At 51.7% G+C, this 21572-nt stretch overlaps 1 protein-coding gene across 3 annotated transcripts in view; it reads right to left on the reverse strand.

The window, feature by feature from the left end:
* TRPV4 (transient receptor potential cation channel subfamily V member 4) overlaps nt 1-21572 on the reverse strand; it is a 50355-nt gene that overhangs the window by 19145 nt on the left and 9638 nt on the right. For all 3 annotated transcript variants that reach the window (XR_010108869.1, XM_063593192.1, XM_034934437.3), the window contains exons 2-4: nt 12237-12653; nt 6103-6275; nt 819-971 (exon numbers count right to left, since the gene is read on the reverse strand). Coding sequence is in view for 2 of the 3 variants with exons in the window: in XM_063593192.1 (XP_063449262.1) it covers nt 819-971; nt 6103-6275; nt 12237-12622 (712 nt within the window). In the remaining variant the exon portion in view is untranslated. The remainder of the gene's footprint in view (nt 1-818; nt 972-6102; nt 6276-12236; nt 12654-21572) is intronic.

Genomic DNA, 21572 nt, shown 5'->3' on the forward strand with positions numbered 1-21572 from the left:
TGCAGCCTTGACCCTCTGAGCTCAAGTGATCTTCCCACCCCAGCCTCCCAAGTAGCTGGGACTACAGGTGTGCACCAACAAGCCTGGCTTTTTTTGCATCTTTTTTTTTTTTTTTTTTTTTTTTTGAGATGAGTCTTGCTCTTGTTGCCCAAGCTGGAGTGCAATGGCGCGATATTGGCTCACTGCAACCTCCACCTCCCAGGTTCAAGCGATTCTCCTGCCTCAGCCTCCCAAGTAGCTGAGATTATAGGTGTGCACCACCACGCCTGGCTAATTTTTGCATTTTCAGCAGAGACAGGGTTTCACCATGTTGGCCAGGCTGGTCTTGAACACCTGACCTCAAGTGATCTGCCCACCTCAGCCTCCCAAAGTGCTGGAATTACAGGTGTGAGCCACCGCACCTGGCCTTCTTTTATTTTATTTATTTATTTATTTATTTTTATCCTTTGTCAAGACAGGATTTCACCATGTTGCCCATGCTGGTCTTGAACTCCTGGGCTCAAGCGATCTGCCCCCCTTGGCCTCCCAAAGTGCTGGGATTACAGGTAAGAGCCACCGCACCCAGTGGAATCTTCTATTCTGAAACTCGAAACAAAGTTGGAAGGGGTAGTTACCGTTCCTTCATCCATCCATCTATCCATGCATCCATGCATCCATCCATCCATCCATCCATCCATCCATCCATCCATCCGTCCATTCGTCAGGTCCTGGGTACATGCTGGCACTTAGGCCCAGATCAAAAGTCTCAGGAGTCATACAAGCAAAGGACAGCGTCTCCATCAGCCCCCGTGGCACCCCTGCCCAGCCCGGGGCCCCACCTCGATAGTAGATGTCACGGAAGGGCGAGTTAATGAACTCCCGCATGTTGCCGGTGCGCTCCGCGATGTCCAGCAGCACAGGGATGGTGTCGTTGCGGCCGTTGCTCAGGTTCAGCAAGGCCTTGGGCAGGCAGGTCTTCCCCGTAGATGGCTCTAGCAAGAGAGACACACAAGATGATGCAGTGCTCCAGCCCATGACCTTGAACTTCCAGGCATCGGGGTACAGAACACTGGGTAGGGGGTCAGATGTCCTGGCTGTCAACATCTCCTCTCCAAGCCTGTTTCCTCATCTGTCCAGTGGGGACCCAGGGCCACTCTATCTTTCTGCCTCCAGTGGTGCTGAGAGGGTACAATAAATGCATGGGGTTAGGTGCTTTGAAATGTGAGAGGCTTCAGCCTACAGATTGGTATTTATTTAATTAATCTTATTTGGGAAGATTTTGTATTTATTTTTATTTATTAATATCCTTTTTTTTGAGAGAGAGGGTCTCGCTCTGTCATCCAGCCTGGGGTATAGTTGTGCAATCCTAGCTCATTGCAGCCTCCGATTCCTGGGCTCAAGTGATCCTCCCACCTCAGCCTCCCAAGTAGCAGCTAAGACTACAGGTGTGCACCTCCATGCTCAACTAATTTTTTAATTTTTATTTTCGTAGAGAAGGGATCTCACTCTGTTACCCAGGCTGGTCTCAAACACCTGGCCTCAAGTGATCCTCCCACCTCAGCCTCCCAAAGTGCTGGGATTACAGATGTGAGCCACCACACCTGGCCCTCGAAAAGATTTATGTAAAGTGCTTCATAAACAAATAAATGGTGAGAATGCTGGGTTAAACAAAGCCAATCATAATTCCTTACTACAGGACTTCTCAGAGCCTTTCATACACTAACAGTGACTGTGAACCTGTAAAAGCAAGACACACTAGGCAGCATTCACCCACCTGTCAGAGCATCGAATCCTTTTCCCATGAAGCACTTACACTGGTGCCCCTAGAAGGGAGTGGAGGGGTGCAGCGTTCCCCAAAGTGTGGGACTGTGTGCCACAGTGGATGTGAACTGACCTTAGGGGATCCAGGAGAGAATCTTGGGGGTTCTAGGGGGGTGCAACAATAATAACCCTGAAGGTTTCATCCACTATCGAATCTTTCTCATGAAGTCAACTCTCCGTTTGGTACTAGCGGGTCCTTAACACCTCTCACTAACGCTTGCTGATGTCTCTTTGCAAGTTTCTTTCTATTGTAGCTATTTTTATGGTTACCTGAGTTGATTTATATCTCAAAAGAGTAAGTTGAAAACTCCCCTGTGAATCAAGGACAGGGCAAAATCAGCCAGGGGCTCAGGAATGGCCAGAGGTTGGGAGACGCAGGTGTGGGTTCAGGTGCCCGTTCTGAAGCCAGGCACCTCAGGTTTGAGGCCTGGCTTTGCTCCCCACAGCTGTATGACCATTTCTCTGCTTAGGGTCCTTTCTGGCTAAATTAAAGCTATGAAGGGAAATCAAAGAGCTAATCAGTGTTTGTTGATTAGCCCAGTACCAGGCAGATAGCAGTCTTTGATAAATATTACTGTTGCTGTTATCAATCCATGAGACGGGATTTAGGAACCGTCTCCCTAAATGCCGGGAATCAGTGGGGCAGACTCAAGAGACCTGAATTCTAGTCTCAGCCCTTCCAGGAGCAGGGTTGTTTGGGACAAGTCTTGTTCCCAGTTGCTTTCCCGCTGTCCACCTGGCGCCCAGCTCAGAGGCGACACCAAACCTCTCATGGAATAATGTGGCCCAGCCACCGTCCCTCTCACATGCCTAAGACACCTCCTTCATTTCCCTCATTTCCCCCAGCCTCTCTGGCCTTCCTTCATCCACTTTCCACATAGCAGCTGGAATGGTCATTTCAGACTGCAATTGACCACGGTGAACTACAGGGTCTTTGCACCTGCTGTCTCTGAACCCCCCACCCCAATCTGAAACATTCTTCCCTCCTCTTTTCACCTGGTTAACTGCAACTCACTCAGACTCTGCTCAAGTGTTACCTCCTCCAGGAAGCTCTCCTGGATTTTCCCTGACTAGGTCAAATCCTCCAGTACAGCCTTTTGTTGACACCTGTTACAGTTCATAACTGTGTGCTTACTTATGTGGTTGCTTGGTCAATGCTGGTCCTGTCCAGGAGCCTGTGGGCACCTTGAGGGCAGGGTGATGTCTGCTTTGCTCACTATCATTCGGCCTCTGCCAAGCACAGTGCCTGGTATGTGGTAGGTGCCCAACAACCATTTGCTGAGTTAACACACATTGAATGAAGGGGAGAGCTGGGCACCCCAGGTAATTCCAAACCATAGGTGACCCAAAGTGGAACTAGAGACCCTGGAATCGGGCTTTCAGACACAGGTTATAGACCCAGGGAGGGGACGCCTGGGTCCTGGGAGGAGATGTCAGGAGCAGGATCTTCCCAGAGATGAGGTGGAACATGCAGTTCCAGGAACCAGCCACCAGGTGACGAAGTGGCTCTGCCCAGGGTGGGGTGCTGTAGCCAGGGGCTCTAAATTGACAATTGCCAAATTGGAGGTTGTGAAACTCTGCGGAGGGGAGGTGGGGGCACGGGAGGGCGTCCCAGACTTCCCTGATAATCAGATGAGCTCATGACCTTTCAGCCATGCAGGGACGGATCCAGGTTTTGTGGGACGTAGACTAGGTCGAGGACCTCAGAAAGGGCCTTAGCCAGGGGCCCTGGCACTTAATTAGTATCATGGACCTCACAGTAAGTCTCCCTCCATGCACATACGCTAGCCTCTGCAATTTCAGAGACCCACCTCCCAAGCCTATCTTAGAGTCCCCCACCCACACTCATGCACAGACACACATGCATCTGGGTTCCTGGACTATGCTAGAAGCCCCCAACTCAGTCCTGAATTCAGGAGAAGCCAGAGGCCTTGACAAGCCAGCCTGGTGCTGAAGGCACAGGTGCCAGCATCCATCTCCCAGGATTCGCTCTACCCCAAGATTCCGCACTTTTGCCTCACGTACTTGGTGGACCAGGAGAGGCCATTTGGCCAGGGCTTAAACATGGGTTATCTCCGAATGAGATTACTCATGCCATCACTGAGCTACTCCAGGAGCAGAGAGAAGCCCCATCCTCCCACAGCTCTAAACTTGTGCCTCCAAACGAGGCCACATCGCGTGGCCGGGAACCATGAATGAATATTTTTCATAAATCCAGCAATTGTATTTTTTTTTTTTTTTTTGAGACAGAGTCTCGCTCTTTCGCCCAGGCTGGAGTGCAGTGGTGCAATCTCGGCTCACTGCAACCCCCACCTCCCAGGTTCAAGTGATTCTCCTGGCTCAGCTTCCTAAGTAGCTGAAATTACAGGTGTGTGCCACTAAGCCCGGCTTTTTTTTTTTTATTATTATTTTTAGTAGAGACAGGGTTTTACCACGTTGGCAAGGCTGGTCTCAAACTCCTGACCTTAGGTGATCCACCCGCCTCAGCCTCCCAAAGTGCTGGGATTATAGGCATGAGCCACCGCGCCCGGCCCCAGCAATTGTCTCCTGATGGACACAATGATACTGCATCATATTGTTTCAGGGTAAGAATGAGGTTGAGGCCAGCCTCAGTGGCTCATGCCTGTAATCCCAGCACTTTGGGAGGTTGAGGCAGGAGGATCGCTTGAAGCCAGGAGTTTGATACCAGCCTGGGCAACATAGTGAGACCTGTCTCTTAAAAAAAAAGAAAAAAAAAATTTAGCCAGGCATGGTAGCTTGCACTTGTAGTCCCAACTACTCTGGAGGCCGAAGCAGGAGGATTGCTTGAGGCCAGAAGTTCAAGGCTGCAGGGAGCTGTGATCACACCACAGCATTCCAGCCTGGGTAACAGAATGAGACCCTATCTCAAAAAAAAAAAAACAGGTTGATAAAGGTATATGTGGATGATGTAGCACAGACTTGTTCACCCTGTTTGGGAACTTCATTTACTTAAGGTAACTGAAGTCTTAAAAAATGTCCTCTTCTGGCTGGGCACAGTGGCTCATGCCTATAATCCCAGCACTTCGGGAGGCCAAGGCGGGCGGATCACCTGAGGTCGAGAGTTCAAGACCAACCTGACCAACATGGAGCGACCCCGTCTCTACTAAAAATACAAAATTAGCCGGGCGTGGTGGCGCATGCCTGTAATCCCAGCTACTTGGGAGGCTGAGGCAGGAGAATCACTTGAACCCAGGAGGCGGAGGTTGCAGTGAGCAGAGATCATGCCATTGCACTCCAGCCTGGGCAACAAGAACGAAACTCTGTCTCAAAAAAAAAAAAGCCTCTTCTGACATCCCTGAAGCCTCCTCAGACTTAGGCTGTAGACCAACCATGGTCCGCCTTCCAAGATGGGCCCTTCTTCATAGCAGGTATCACAATTCTTTTTTTTTTTTTTTCCTGTCTGTCACCCAGGCTGGAGTGCAGTGGCATGATCACAGCTCACTGCAGCCTCAGCCTCCCAGGCTCATGCAACCCTCCTGCCTTGGCCTCCCAAAGTGCTGGGATTACAGGTGTGAGCCACCATGCCCAGCCTTGGTGTCACACTTCTTGACATGGTATCTTGACTTGTGAGATCACAGCCAGTTTAATAATGGCTTACCCAGAACCCAGCACATTGCAGGTGGCTGATTTGGGTGCAGGTGTTCACAGGTAAGGCCTGGGGCTGTGGAGGGTGCCGGTGTCCTGAGGTGGGTGTTTTGAATCTGGACAAGGCTGAAGGGTTAGCTCTCTGGGCTGGGGCTTCAGCCTAGGAAGTGGAGCCCTAAAGCTGGGCTGGGGTGGAGCAGACCCCAAGAAGTAGAATCAGGACTACCAGCCCAGACACCCGCCCATCCCTCCAGACCTTCCCTCAGGGGAGCAGGAGCTCCAGGACTCCAGCTGCCTGCGCTGGGCTCTTTGTGGGATGAGAGCCAGGAGTATGCTATGATTATTCCCCAGTTTACAGATGAGGAAACGGAGGCTCAGAGAGGTCACACATCGCTTAAGTGGTAAAGGTAGAATCTGAACCCAGGTAGGTGGACTCTGCTTACCCACTACACTAACCTTTTCATACATAAGGGCTGAATGAATGAAAGAATGAATAAATGGAGGTAGCTGAGGCACAGAGAGGTTAAGTAACATGGTGAAGGACACACAGGACCAGACTCCCTGTCCAGTGCACTTTCCAGGCCAATGCAGTCCACCGACCCAAAGAAAGAAGCTGAGGGGAAAGGGGGCCCCCAATGCCAGGCTTCCCCCACACCCCTGGCTGTCCCACTGGCTATGCCCATCTGGGTGGCTCACCTCGAAACTCCTCATCAGTTAGGCGTTTCTTGTGGGTCAGCAAGAATGGGAGCAGCCCGTCCAGGTCAGCAGTGGAGCCCCGGGACACGATGTCAAAGAGGATAGGCCGGTTGAAGACTTTGAGGATGGGGGGCGGCTGAGGGGCAGGGGCTTTGGGGCTCTGCGGCTGCTTCCTGGAGGAGGTAGGGAGGCAAGTTGATGGGAGGGCTCATCCCCTGCCTGCCCCACTGTCCCTGGCCTTAGGGACCCAGAGACTGTGGTGGCGGGCGGGCAGCTGAAGCCCTACAAGGAACAGGGTGAGGTAGTTGGGGCAGATGTAAAAACTAAGGAATGTTTTATCCAACAAACTATAGCTAGTACCTACTGTGTGTTGGGTGGAGACAAACAGAAAGAAATGCACAGACTGCCCATACATCTATCCACCCATCCATCCACACATCCACTTACCCACCCATCCATCTATCCATCCATCCATCCATCACTCATCTATCCATCTACCTATCCACCCACTCATCCATCTATCCACCCATCCATCCATCACTCATCCATCCATCCATCCATCTACCCATCCACTCACCCATCCATCCATCCATCACTCATCCATCCATCCATCTACCCATCCACCCATCTATCCATCCAACCATCACTCATCCATCCATCTACCCATCCACCCACTCCTCCATCTATCCACCCATCCATCCATCATTCATCCATCCATCCATCTACCCATCCACTCACCCATCCATCCATCCATCTATCACTCATCCATCCATCCATCTACCCATCCACCCACCCATCCATCCATCCATCCATCACTCATCCATCCATCTGCCCACTCATCCATCCATCCATCCACCCACCCACCATTCACCCATCCACCTACCCACCCATCCATCCATCACTCATCCATCCATCACTCATCCATCCATCCACCCATACATCCACTTATCCATCCGTCCATCACTCATCCATCCATCTACCCATCCACCCACCCATCCATCCATCCATTCATCCACCCATCTACCTACCTGCCCATCCATCCATCCATCCCTCATCCATACATCCACCCACCCAGCATCCACCCATCCACCTACCCACCCATCATCCATCCACCCATTCATCCATCCATCACTCATCCATCCATCCATCCATCACTCACTGATCCATCCATCCATCCACCCACTCATCCATCCATCCATCCATCCATCACTCATCCATTCATCTACCCATCCACTCACTCCTCCATCTGTCCACCCATCCATCCACTACTCATCCATCCATCCACCCACTCATCCATCCACCCATCTGCCCATCCATCCACTCACCCATCCATCCATCCATCCATCCATCACTCGTCTATCCATCCATCTGCCTATCCACCCACCCACCCATCCATCCATCCATCCATCCAACTGCCCATCCACTCATCCACCCACTCATATATTAGTCATTTATTGAGTACTTACTAAGGCAGAGAAACTGAAAGAGACAAAAACAAAGATAAAATAAAGAAACAGCAGACTAAAAGATGAGGCATTTCATCCATTCATTCCATAACTAACCCATTAATTTATTCATTCAACAAACATTTGAGACAAATGAGGCCATGCTCATATGTACCTGCCCATGGCCCACCACACGGTAAACATTCAATAAATGTTAGTTGATATTACCATTATTAATGAGTGTCTACTGTGTGTCTGGAGCTTGTATGTGCATGGGAGAGATGTGGGGCTACAGAGGCAGATGGCGGAAGGGTGTGGCACAGAGAGGGCTGGGAAGAGAAGAGATAGAGAGAGAAAGGAAGGAAACAGACACTAAGAGCTGGAGGGCTTGGAGACACTCATTCAGTCATTCAACAAACATTATTTCGGCACCTATTATATGCTAGGTTCTGAGAGAGAAAGAGCTAGCCCAGGGCCACCATGAGGCAGGAATGCTCTCTCTGTCACGTTCTTACCTGGCCCAGTGCCTGGCACATCTTGGGATGCAGTAAGACTCTGTTCAATGAATAAGAGACTAAAGAGAAGGAGGAAGATGGAGGCACAGGGTCTGGGAGGGAGAAGAGGGGAGAGTAGGGGAACAGAGAAAACCCTAACAAGAGGCAGCAGGGCCAGAGGGGAAGGGGGAATGCAGTTGGGGAAACTGAGGCCAGGGCAGGTTGTGGAAGCAGGTGGGACGGGGTTGCAAGGGTGGACAAAGCTGGCATCTGGCTGTACCCAGCCTGTCTTGCCATGAGAAGGGGACAGCCACTCTCCTCCCTTCCTCTTCGCCAGGGGTTGAGATTTTCCATCTCAGGGCAGGTACTGGCAAAGGGGATCATTAGTATCCACAGTAGGGTAAGACGTGCTCTCCTGTTGACAGGGGCACAGGCACAGACACAGCCTCTAATGAGGGCACTTAGGCAGCCCCCACTTTACCTCTTCCTGAACTTTGACCTTTGAGCCAAAAAATAAAAAGCAATACTGCCCCCACCAGATCTCACTGAGGCAGCCTTCAGGGCTCAGCCGTGCCCCACTTACTCCACCAGCCTGGACTTCCTGGGGTAGGGGTGGGGAGGAGGGCTTGCGGGAGGGGAATGGGAGATACAGAGCCCACCAGCTTTCAACAGGACCTGGGAAGGCTTGGGGACAGAAGGATGGGAACACTGGGCACTCTGCTGCTCTGGCCCTTAGTTTCCACCTCTGAGCAGAGGTTGTACAGATTTTTCAGCACAGACAACTGTGAGGCCCTATTCCTTGGAGACATCTGCAGAGCCTCTCCAGCCTTAGGCCCTTGCACTCACACTTCTCTCCACCTACAACACCCTTCCCTCCCTCTCTGTGACTGCCCCTTCATGACCTTTAGCTTTGGGCTTAAATGTCAACTCCTCCAAGAAGCCCTCCTAGATTACCTTTCTTGTATCCACCCACTCTCTAACTTCAGCATCTCCCCCAACTCACATGGCACATCCATGTGCTCAGCTACTTGCTTCTTGTCTGTCTCACCCTCTAAACGGAAAGTGCCGCCTGAGTAGAGGTGGATCTGGTCTGGCTCAGCCTGAAGCCTCAGGGCCAGCCCCACTGACTGGCAGATAGTGGGCACCCAAGAAACATCCACTGGCTGGGTGCGGTGGCTCACGCCTGTAATCCCAGCATTTTGGGAGGCCGAGGTGGGCAGGTCACTTGAGGACAGTAGTTCGAGACTAGCCTGGCCAACAAGGTAAAACCCTGTCTCTACTAAAAATACAAAAATTAGCCGGTTGTGGTGGTGCACACCTGTAGCTCCAGCTACCCAGGAGGCTGAGGCTGGAGAATTGCTTGAACCTGGGAGGTGGAGGTTGCAGTAAGCCAAGATAGCGCCACTGCACTCCAGCCTGAGTGGCAGAGAAAGACCGTCTCAAAAAAAAAAAAAGAAAAAGAGACATCTGAATGAATCAATGACTGTGAATAAATAAAGGGGGCGGCTCTTGACCAAGCAAGGGCTGTGAAGGTGAATCGGCTCCATCCAAGAGATAAATGAATCTGTGGCCAGCAAGGGGGACAGAGGAGGACCATGCAAGTCCAGGTCATCTCCAGACCTCAGCACCATCCTCCAGGACACACACACAGGCCACCGAGAGGAGATTTCATGGAGCAGTTGAGGAAAGGGTCAATTCAGGGCACATTAGGGACAGCAGGGCCGGGACCTAGAAAGGATACAGTTCAGCAGGGCCTGCTGAGGCTCAGGAGGAGCTGGCTAGGAGACTGCAAGCCCTGCTCCCTCCCCCAAACTGCCAAAAGCTTGTGGAAGTCCCTGGGCTTCCTAAAGGACCAGGAGGGAGGGCTCAACCTCACAAAGCAGGGAGTCTGCAGGTGACAGACAATAGGGTCATGCTGGAAACAGAACCCGGGATGTCTGAGTTTGCAGAGTGCCACACAAACCACATGCAGATGCCAGCATAACACACTGGGGGAGGATGGGGACCAGACAAGGTGGTCAAGGGGGCTGGAGGCTCCCTGTCCCCAGCTAGGCCTGGCATGGAATGCGTCATAGGGGCCACATGCTGTGACCCCATCCAGGGCTTCTCTCCAGTCTGTCTTTTCTTTCAGCAAGGCTGTCATTATGGGAAAGAAGGTTGAATGCCTTAGGGTTTCCAGCTCTTTCTAAGCCTCAGGAAAGCCACTGGATGGCCAGGAATGGAGGCGATGATTGAAGAAGACCCAGGAGGGGCAGCTGGATGTGTGCCAGGAAGAGAAGGCAGGGAGATGGATGGATGAATAGATGCAAATATGGAAGAAAAGATGAGCAAATGAATAAATGAGTCAGTGACTAAGCAAACAAAAGAGTGAATGGACAAATGGATGGACAGAGATCTGGGTGAATGAATTGGTGGTTAGAAGAGAGAAGGAGAGGAAGGAAAGAAGGACAGCAGGCAGGTGAGCAATCAAGCATGAGAAATTGAATGAATGAATGAATAAATGAATGAATGATGAATAGTTTGATAGCTGAATGGCTAGATGACTAGAAACAGTGGGTAGGTGAGAGGATGAAATGACATTCAGATGAGAAAACGGTAGATGAATGGAAGGTTGGTTATATGGGTGTATGGCTGGACAGATGGCTGACAGATGGGTAGATGAGTAGATAGATATTTTCATGAGTGGACAATGGATGGATAGATTGGATAGGTGGACAAAAAAGTGTAAAGATGGGTAAATGAATGAGTAGATGATAGATGGATAAATGGATGGATGGATGGATGGATGAACAGATGTATAAATAAGAAGATAATAAACAAATGGAAGGCTGGATGTGTAGGTGAAGAGATGGACAGAAAAGTAGATTAATGGGGGACAGATGAGTACGTGAATATGTAGGTGAATAAAAAAAGATGAGGCAGGATGCAGTGGCTCACACCTATAATCCCAGCACTTTGGGAGGCCAAGGCAGGTGGATCACGAGGTCAGGAGTTCAAGACCAGCCTGGCCAAGACGGTGAAAACCTGTCTCTACTAAAAATACAAAAAAAATTAGCTGGGTGTGGTGGCGGGTGCCTGTAATCCCAGCTACTCGGGAGGCTGAGACTGGAGAATTGCTTGAACCCAGGAGGTGGAGGTTGCAGTGAGCCGAGATCATGCCATTGCACTCCAGCCTGGGCAACAGAGCAAGACTCCATCTCAAAAAGAAAAAAAAAGCAGATGAATGAATGGAGAGTTAGATGAGTAAATAGTTGTATAAATGAGTGGGTGGAAGGGTGAATGGGTAAATGGGTAAATGGCTGAGTTTGCATTTGTATAAATGCATTTGCATTTGTATAAATGCGTGGGTGGATGGATGCATTGTATAAATGAGTGGGTGGATGGATGAATGGATGAACAGACAAATGTCCTATGGAAGGGTGGACAGAGGGGTAAATGGGTAGAGTAATGGATGATGGATTAATAGATAGATGGATGATGAATAGATGGATGGATGATGGATAGATGGGTAGATGGATGGATGGATGATGGGTGGATAGATAGATGATATATGGATGGATGGATAGATTAATGGATAGATGGACATATGGAATGATGAATAGACAAATAGATGGACAGATGGAAGGATGATGGATGAATGGATGGATGGATGATGGGTAGATGTATAGATGGATGGATAGTAGATAGATGGACAGATGGAATAATGATGGATAGATGAATAGATGGACAGATGGAAGGATGATGTATAAATGAATAGATGAATGGATGGATGATGGATGATGGATGGTTGGATAGATGGATAGATGATAGATGGCTGGATGATGGATGGATGGATGGATGATATATGGATGGATGATATATGGATGGAGAGATGAATGGATCGATGGATAGATGTATGGATGGTTGGATGGATGGATGGAGGATATAGAGATGGAGAGATGAATGGATTGATGGATAGATGTGTGGATGGTTGGATGGATGGATGAATAGATGGGTGGTTGGATGGATGGATGGACGGATGATATATGGATAGGGAGATGAATAGATGGATGGATAGATGTATGGATGGTTGGATGGACAGATGGATGGATGGATGAATCGACGGATGGGTGGATAATAGATAGAGGGGTGGATGATGAATGGGTGAATGGATACAGAGGAGGAGACCACAGGCCAGGAAGCTAACAATACTCACTCTATGATCTTCTTCCTCCACCTCTTGTTGTCACTGGGGTGGTGACGATAGGTGCCGTAGTCAAACAGTGAGTCCATGGGTGCTTTCTTGGGCCCAGGCACCACGGAGGACTCATATAGGGTGGACTCCAGCAGATCGATGGGGTTGGGCACCCCCTTGCGGAAGGCGCCCTGGAACTTCATGCGCAGATTTGGTCGCCCATCGCCTGGGCCAGCAGGGCGACTGGCATCAGCCGGTGAGGGCGAAAGGGAGCCATCCTCCCCCTCAAACAGATTGGCCAGGGAGGAGAGAGGAAAAGCCTCCCCACCTGGGGTGCCACTCTCATCCCCGGGGAGCTCAGCCACCTCCCCGGGCCCCGTGCGGGGGCCTTCGCTGGAATCCGCCATGCCTGCCCCAGGCCCGTCTGCACTGCTCAGCCTGCAAGGGAATGAAAGGTGAGTCAGGCAGAACCCGGCCAGGGGTGGGGGCTCCAGGAAGCCCCCTCCCACGTGGACAAGCAGCAGTGCTGCCAGCTGCTTCAAAGCCACCGTTGTAATGACAGGGGCACAGGGAGGCCACTCCCAGATGTGGTTGGCCGCCAGCCTCAGGCGGGAACTGCAACAGGAGCCTCTTTCAGGAACCTGGAAACACAAATTGGCCCCAGGTCCAACTACCCTGGGCATTAGCTGAAAGAGGGTAGACTTCAGGGTCAAGCTGGGACCCCATACTTGGATCCCAGACCCTACTGCTGACCAAGAAAGCCAGCTTTGGAGCCCCAGAGAGCCAAGTTCAAATCCAGGCTCCACACTTAGTCATTCCATGACATTGAGCAAGTCAACATTTCATAGCCTCAGCTTCCTGATCTGTAAGATGGGGATATCCAAGCCTCATGGACAGAACATGCAGTCCAGTGGCCAGTGCAGTGCAGTGCCTGGCACGTGGTAAGAACCTGGCTAAGGCAGAACCATTAACCGTGGGCTTCAGGCACAGGAGGGGCTCAGAAAATCCATGTGGACTTGCTGTGTAGGCCGGCAGTCCTTTTCCTCATCAAACACCATCATGATGAACCCATTTTACAGAACAGGAAACTGAGGCTCCAAGACTTGAGTTGACTTCCCCAGTGCACAAACTCTGCTCCCCAGTGCAAAGTGCTGATCCCTCCCCGCACCTTTGCCTGGTCAACTCCTCCCCACTGGTATGCCAGCTCAACTGGGCTCCTCTGGAAAGCCCTCCCTGGCCTGCACACACTCACTCCCAGGATCCATGCTCCTCTCCTCAGAAGCTTTATCCCAACTGTTCATGGGATGGTTCGTTCCCAGGCTGTGGGTGCCAGGAGGCAGGAAATGTATCTGTCTTGTCCATCCCTGAGTCCTCACACAAATGAACAACTTTATGACAAAGATGTCATTTGTTCCCATTTCTCAGATGAGGAAGCAGCTTTCAAAGGCAGCAAACAGCTTGCAGGAAGAAGAGCTGGACTTGAACCATGTCTCTCTGGCTCCCAGGTCCAGTGCTTAGCCAGGAGCCAGGGCAAGGGAGGGGCAAGGCCCCACTGGTTGGCTGTCAGCGCCCTGCTCTCTGTAGCATGGTGCCAGCCAGGCGGGGCTGGGCACCAAGGGTGAGTTTCCTGGAACTCTTACCACCCCACCCGGGAGGCAGGGGCATGTCTGAAAAACCCTCTCTTGTACATCTCACCCTTCCCACCCAATACGCACATAGAAAAAAAAATAAACTAGTTCCCACCTTGTTTGTTCTGTGGCTTCCAGGAGGGAAGACTTGGACCAGATAGGTGGGGACACAGCAAGAGGCCTCCCTTAGTGGGCGCAGCAGGACACAGAGGGTCAGAGCTCCCACTGGGGGTGGGCTTCCCTTTGGACACCAAAAGGGAGAGACAGCCTGGCCTTTGGAGTCATTCAGGCCTGGGTTCTAATCCCAGCTCTGCTATTTACATGTAGTGTGATCTTAGGTAAGTTACTTGAGCTCCCCAAGCCTCAGTTTCCTCCTCTGCAAAATGGGTACAATTGTAGTCACTTCTTCATAGGGTTGCAGGCAGTGGGAAGTGAGGTCAGATATATCCAGTGCCACTTCTGGGATTAAAGTGGGGTTTTGGCTAGGCGCAGCAGCTCACGCCTGTAACCCCAGCACTTTGGGAGGCCGAGGCGGGTGGATCACTTGAAGTCAGGAGTTCGAGACCAGCCTGGCTAACATGGCAAAACCCCGTCTCTATAAAAAATACAAAAATTAGCCAGGCGTGGTGGCACGTGCCTGTAGTCCCAGCTACTTAGGAGGCTGAGGCAGGAGAATCACTTAAACCCAGGAGGCAGAGGTTGCAGTGAGCCAAGATGGCGCCACTGCACTCCAGCCTGGGCAACAGAGCAAGACTCTATCTAAAAATAAATACCTCAGGTAAGTCGCTTAGCCTCTCTGAGCCTCAGTTTCCTCATCTGTAAATAGAGTGGGACTTTCAGTTATTATAACCAAACGAAGAAAGAGAAGTTAGGATGCCAGGTTCTGAAATGAGACCCAGTTCCTCTCTTGGCCCTGGTCATTAGCCGTTTGACCATGGGCAAATCACTTCCTCTGTCTGCCCCATGGTTTTCCCACCTGTAAGACTGGAGTGACCACGCCTCCTCCTAGGGTCCTCCAGCATGTGAGGCACCTACTCAGTTCCAGCACCTAGTAGGACCTCTGGAGACATGAAGTCCTTTCGACTGGCCAGACAGGAGAGGGGGATCTGGATCCCCAGTCCCTCATGGCTGCCACATGCATTTGGGCTTTGCTCTGCAGGAATGGGGGCCAGGGGGTTGCTGAGGCAGGAGGGGCATCTGCAGGGGCACAGGCATTGGCGGGAGGTGGATTAGACTCTCCTGGGCATGGCCCTGTCCACCTCACTGGGGGCCCTGAGGTCAGGGGGAGACGAGGCATCAGGCGCACCCTCTGTGTTGTCAATACCCTTCTATCCACTGCACCCCTCACCATGGCACCTCAGGGGCTAATGGAACCCCACCCCAGGGAGCTCCCAAGGCCAGAGAAGGCAGCCAAGAAGGTCCTTCCATCCCCCGCCATGCCTGCACCCTCCTCCCCTCAGGAGGATAGCCCTCCCCTAAGCCTGGACAGCACCCCAGGTTCCTGGGGACTCCAAAATGGGGGCTCTGGTGCCAGCCAATCCCGGGTTCAAATCCCCTCCCAGCAACTGTCAACCTGTCTGGCTGCTGTGTGGCCTTCAGCAAGTCACGCCGCGATCATGATTAGCATTCTAATTAGGATGAAATAATAATTATGAACTAAATCACCATCCTCGCCTGATGACGTAGCTCAGGCTGACCAAGGACAGTTCTGCTCCTCCCCTAAGGACATTTGGCAATATCTGATGACATGTTTTGTTGTCACAACTGTACAGGAGAGGGAGCACTACTGGCATCTGGTAGATCAAGGCCAGGGATGGCACTAAACATCCTCCAAAGCAAAAGACAGCCCCACACCACAAAAAAATGACCCAGCCCACAATGTCAATAGCGCCGAGACTGAGAACATCTGCCCTGGAGGTAGGTACTGCGATCGTTCCCATTCTACAGATGAGGAAACTGAGGCTCAGAGAGGCTAAGTGACTTGCCTGAGGTCACACAGCAGGTTAGTGACAGAGCCAGGACTGAAATGCGGGCAGCTGGCTGCAGAGCCCAGGTTGAATCCCTCCATGGACTGGGGATGTCCTGGGTGCCAGGTGAGGGTGAAGGGGAGCCATCCTCACCCTCAAATAGATTGACCAGGGAGGAGAGGGGGAAGGCCTCCCCACCAGGAAGCTCGGCCACCTCACCAGGCCTGCACAGGGGCCTTTGCTGGGATCCGCCATGCCGGATGGTAGTAAACATCCTCCAAAACAAAAGACAGCCCCACACCACACAGAATAACCCAGTCAACAACATCAACAGCGCTGAGGTTGAGAAAATCTGCCCTGGAGGTAGGTATTGCAATCATTCCCATTTTACAGATGAGGAAACTGAGGCTCAGAGAGGCTAAGCGACTTACCTGAGGTCACACAGCAGGTTAGTGATGGAGTACCAGGGTACCACCTGAGTGCTTACAGTGTCTCCTTCAAGCTTCACAACCACCCCCAGGAGGAAGGGATGATTACTGCCACCCATTCTCATCTCTCTGAGCCTCGGTTTCTCTATTTGTAAAATGGGGATTGCAATAATAGCACCTCCCTTGTAGGGCTTCTGGGAGATAAAGCAGGTCAAGTGTTTCTTGGGCACCTAAGAAATATTTGATAAATGTTGGATCTTGTCACATTTAATGGTATCATCATCACCACTATGATACGGTCCTGATTTACCTGTCCTCCTTACTCCCCTTCCCCAAAACACACATGCACACACGTGCCAGCACTACAGCCTGACATTTTATAGCCCACGCTAAAATCCACCAAGCCCCTCTCTCATTCAATCCCCCGAAGAACCTGAACAAAGCTAGGCTATTGCTCCCACTTTACAGCTAAGGAAACGGAGGCTCTGAGAGGCCAGCTAGGGAGCAAATGGCTTTGAAGAAAACCTCTAGACTCCTAGCCCTGGGCTCCTTCCACATCACAGCACTCAGGAGTGTGTACACACCAGCTCACGTGTACACATACACATAGGCATGTGTACACACACACACACACACACACCCGGCTCTGCTGCTCTGTGGCAATTCCCTCCCCAAACACTGTCCTGTTCTCTGTGGTCAGAGAAAGAGTTTACTCCCTGTTCTAATTTGCCCTAAAGGCTGTTATTACACATTCCAAACTCATGCCAGTTTTAGGAGGGAGGGAAGGGGGGGATGCAGGCAGGGAGAGAGGCTGAGAGCCTGGGTGTGAGTCCACATGTGTCTCCTCTGTGTGTGACTGTCATGTACATTTCTTCCCACCTTCCTCCATGGGCGTGTGCATGTGTGTGTGCCCACTGTGAGCAGGCATGGTGGGCCCTTCGTTCCCGCACGGGCTCACAATGCCTCCTACCAGGAGCCCCTCCACAGTGGGGAAGCTCCCAGCTGCACCAGGTGTGCATCAGGGAGGCACCCAAGAACGTTCCTGCACGACTGTGAACATCCTCACACACTGACATCTTCACAGCAGCGTTCATTTAGAGCAGCGGCTGTTTGTTTGTTGAGACAGGGTCTCACTCTCTCACCCAGACTGGAGTGCAGTGGCACAATCTCAGCTCACTGCAACCTCCTCCTCCCAGGCTCAAGCAATTCTCCTGCCTCAGCCTCCCAAGTAGCTGGGATTACAGAAACATGCCACTACCACTCGGCTAATTTTTGTATTTTTAGTACAGACGGGGTTTCACATGTTGGCCAGGCTGGTCTTGAACTCCTGACCTCAAATGATCTACCCGCCTCGGCCTCCCAAAGTGCTGGAATTACAGGCATGAGCCACTGCGCCCAGCCAAAGTAGCGGTTTTTGAATATGTTGGTTTTAAATCGTATATATTCAAAAGAAGGTTTATATTCAAACTCTTCTTTAGAATATATATACTGAATGGTGGTCCACACAGAGATGGCAGTTGTGTAGGATGGACAAAGAATCTGCATCTTCCTCTGGAAAGGGCCCAAGGGGCAGCAGTAGAAGCCAGCTACCTATTTATTCCACACATTTATTGAGCACCTACTATGTGCCAGGCACTGTGCTAGACTAGGGACACAGATGTGAACAAAACAGATATCAATCCCTTTGGGGGCAGACCTTCTGGTGGGGAAACAATAAACTAGACAAATCAAGCAGCAGAGTCATGTCGGATGGTGTTAAGAACTGCATAGACCAGAAGGGCTCAGGAGTGGGCAAGTTAAGGGGTGCAGGAGTCCTGAGTAGGGTGATGAGATACAGGGCTGAGCCAGGGTCCCCAGACCTTCCTTTCTGCCCTAGACAGAGACCCCAGGCTTTCCGGAAACCTGGCTTTCTGCTCTCATGGCCCCCTGAGCCGGTGGGGCACAGAGTGAGAGAGCATTTTGACGTCAGGCAGACCAGAGGGTCAGATCCCAGACCCACAGCTCACTTGCTGGGTGAGTATGAGCAAGTTACCCAACCTCTCTGATCTTCACTTTCTTCAGCTGCCCTATTTTTTTTTTTTTATTTTTGAGACGGAGTCTCCCTCTGTCGCCTAGGCTGGAGTGCAGTGGCGCATCTCCACTCACTGCAAGCTCCGCCTCCCGGGTTCACGCCATTCTTCTGCTCAGCCTCCCGAGTAGCTGGGACTACAGGCACCCGCCACCACGCCCGGCTAATTTTTTGTATTTTTTTAGTACAGACGGGGTTTCATGGTGTTAGCCAGGATGGTCTCGATCTCCTGACCTCGTGATCCGCCTGCCTCAGCCTCCCAAAATGCTGGGATTATAGGCGTGAGCACCACGCCCGGCCCTCAGCTGCCCTATTAAGGGAACGTAATAGGGTCGTTGTGAGAGGTATATACCTTGAGTCAAGTGCCTGGCATAAAGAAAGCCTCAATAAACAGCACATTGCACAACAGATGGCTTCTCTCTGAGAATCCCGGATTCAAAGGCGGTGGAGGTCTCTGGCTCCGTCCCCATGCCCCAACTTGCAGAGGGTGGAAAAAGGGGCCCATCCTCGGGGTTACCCGCAGCTTTGCCTGATCTCATGGAAACCCTGGCAAACATTTGTCAAATCCCATCCTCCTGATTACGTGACCAAGGAAAGCTGCTTAAATCTGGGGGCAAGTTTGGGCATGCAAACCTGCTCCGCCCCAGCGGGGAGGAATCCAGGGAGCTGGTTTCTCCCGGTTCCCTCCCTTCTGGAATCAATCCATTCCACCAGGCATCAATGCAGTGGCACCTGTTTGCAGGGCACAGGGGAGACATAAAAGTGTGGAACCTCAGAGAACTCGCAGTCCAGGAGGGAAGGCTGATGGCTCTTTCTGCCTCCAGGCCTTTGCCTAGGCTGTTCCCTCCGCCTGGAATGCCCTTCCCTTCGCTGGCTGGCTCCCACTTACTCCTCAGGCCTCATCTTAAAGGGCACTTCCTCTGAAAAGCCCTCCTGTTTCCCCTGCTCTTTACTCTTAGAGTAACATGTGCCTTCCTTTACAGCACTTCCCACGATTAAACTTTTCTATATATGTATTTTTTTTTTCAAGAGAGTCTCGCTCTGTCCCCCAGGTTGGAGTGCAGTGGCATGATCTCAGCTCACTGCAACCTCCGCCTCCTGGGTTCAAGCAATTCTCATGCCTCAGCCTCCTCGAGTAGCTGGGATTACAGGCATGCACCACAACACCCGGCTAATTTTTCGTATTTTTAGTAGAGGCAGGGTTTTGCCATGTTGGTCAGTCTGGTCTTGAACCCCTGACCTCAGGTGATCCACCCGCCTCAGCCTCCCAAAATGTTGGGATTATAGGTGTGAGCCACCGCACCCGGCCTATATATTATTCTTTGATTCATCTTCTCTCTTCGCCTCCAGAGTTTTAGTTCCATGTGGTAGGGACTATTTCGTGTCCCCTGTGTCCCCAGCATTCAGCATGGTGCTGAAGCAAAACGAGGTGTCAATGAATATTTGGTTTTTTTAGGCTGTAAGACCAGGGACCTGAAGTTCCAGGCAGGGTTGCAGAGCAAGGGCAGCCAGAATCCTGATGGGGAGGGGGAAAGGCTGTGAGGAGGAGGAGGAGGAAGATAAAGGGCAGAGGAGGTGTCAAGGACAAAGGTGTGGAGGGGAAAGTGCAGGGTGCACAGAGGAATGGTGTGGCCTGGGGCACAGGGAGAAGGAAAGCAGAAGAGATGGGTGAGTGGGTGGGCAGTGGGGAGGTGGGTGGGGGTTGGAATCCATGGGTAGGAAGGAGCCCACAGAGAAGGTGCTCAGGCTCCCAGACAGACCCAGTGTGCTTCTACCTCCCTCCACCCTGGGGCTCCTTAGCCAATTTGGGGGTCCCCACTTCCTGTGGTACCCTGAAATAAACACAACTGTGAGTGCCTGCCATTCCAAATCAGTCTTGCCGGGGACATGTGGATAGGAAGGTACTAGGAAGACAAGGACTCTGAGCTTTGCTGTTACTAGAGAGAAAATCCCAAACCTGTCCACCCCCTCCCCACCTTCCAGGTAAGAAAACTGAGGCTCAGAGAGGCGAAGTCATTTGTCTGGCATTGCCTTGCTCCAGAAAGGGGGAGGCAGGATTAGAACCCATGCATCCCCGGGACCTGCGCCTTTGATGGACACTTTACAAAGACAAGGGAACTCTGGGAGGGAGAAGCTGGAGAAAGAATGGAGTGGGGGATGGGTCGCAGTCCCTGATGAACCACCAGTTCACCAGCTCTGGGCAAGTCACCTGGCCTGCCCATGCCTCGGTTTCCTCACCTGAAAAATGGCAATGATCCTAGCACCTACCCCAAGGGAACTGTCATGAGGGTTAAATGAGATAAAGCATGCAAAACACTGAGCCCAGTGCCTGGTACAGAGCATGCATTCAGTCAAGCATGGCTGCTGTTGGAATCATCAGTATCAGTGTACTATTTATTAGTATCATTAGGGGAACAGATGAACAAAAGGACTGAGGACGAAGGAAGGCAATGACTCCTAGAGAAGGCAGAGCGGCCAGATCCAGAGCCTTGGAGGTAGACTCTGGCAGCCATCTCGAAGTGGTGGCTGCTGGGAACAGCCGGCTGGGAGCTCAACTCCTTGGCCAGGCGAAACCTACTGCCTGCCAGGCTACCCCACGGCTCCCAGGCACTTGGCAGGCGGCAGCAGTAGGGGGGCATCATGCCATGCCCAGCACCTTCCCTGGCCAGCCTGTATTTACCTAGCAGGTCTCGGCCCAGCCCGCTTCCTGTTTGCTGCACAGTGGCCGCCTGTCCAGGACAGACAGAGCCCCAGTGTCCTGCTGGGCCCCCACCCCATGCACTCACACCACCCAGGCAGGGCAGGTCTGGGGTGACTCACCACGCCCCACGGAGGGCAAGGCCAGCGTGGCCACAGCAGTCATTTGGTCATTCTGCAAGCCCTTGGCTGGAGGGAGGCCGGCTGACAGCACACACAGATGCCCCTCTGAGCTTTCACAGGGACCAAGTCATTTCCAAGGGTCCCGGCCCCTGGGTAGGAGCCACCAAGAAGCGGTGTGGCTTAATGGTTAAGAGCATGCACCTTGTAGACACAAAAGGCCACATATTGCAGGATTCCATTTATATGAAATGCCCAGAACAGGCAAATCCATAGAGACAGAAAGCAGATTAGTTGTTGCCAGGGGCTGGGAGTGGGGAGTGGTGACTGCTAATGGGTACAGAGTCCTTTTTTGGGGTGATGAAAATGTTCTGGAATGAGATAGTGCTGATGTCTGTACAACTCTGAATACACTAAGAAACCAACTGAATTGTACGTTTTAAAAGACT

This window comes from Pan paniscus, chromosome 10, assembly GCF_029289425.2.
Source record: "Pan paniscus chromosome 10, NHGRI_mPanPan1-v2.0_pri, whole genome shotgun sequence".
Lineage (NCBI taxonomy): Eukaryota > Metazoa > Chordata > Mammalia > Primates > Hominidae > Pan > Pan paniscus.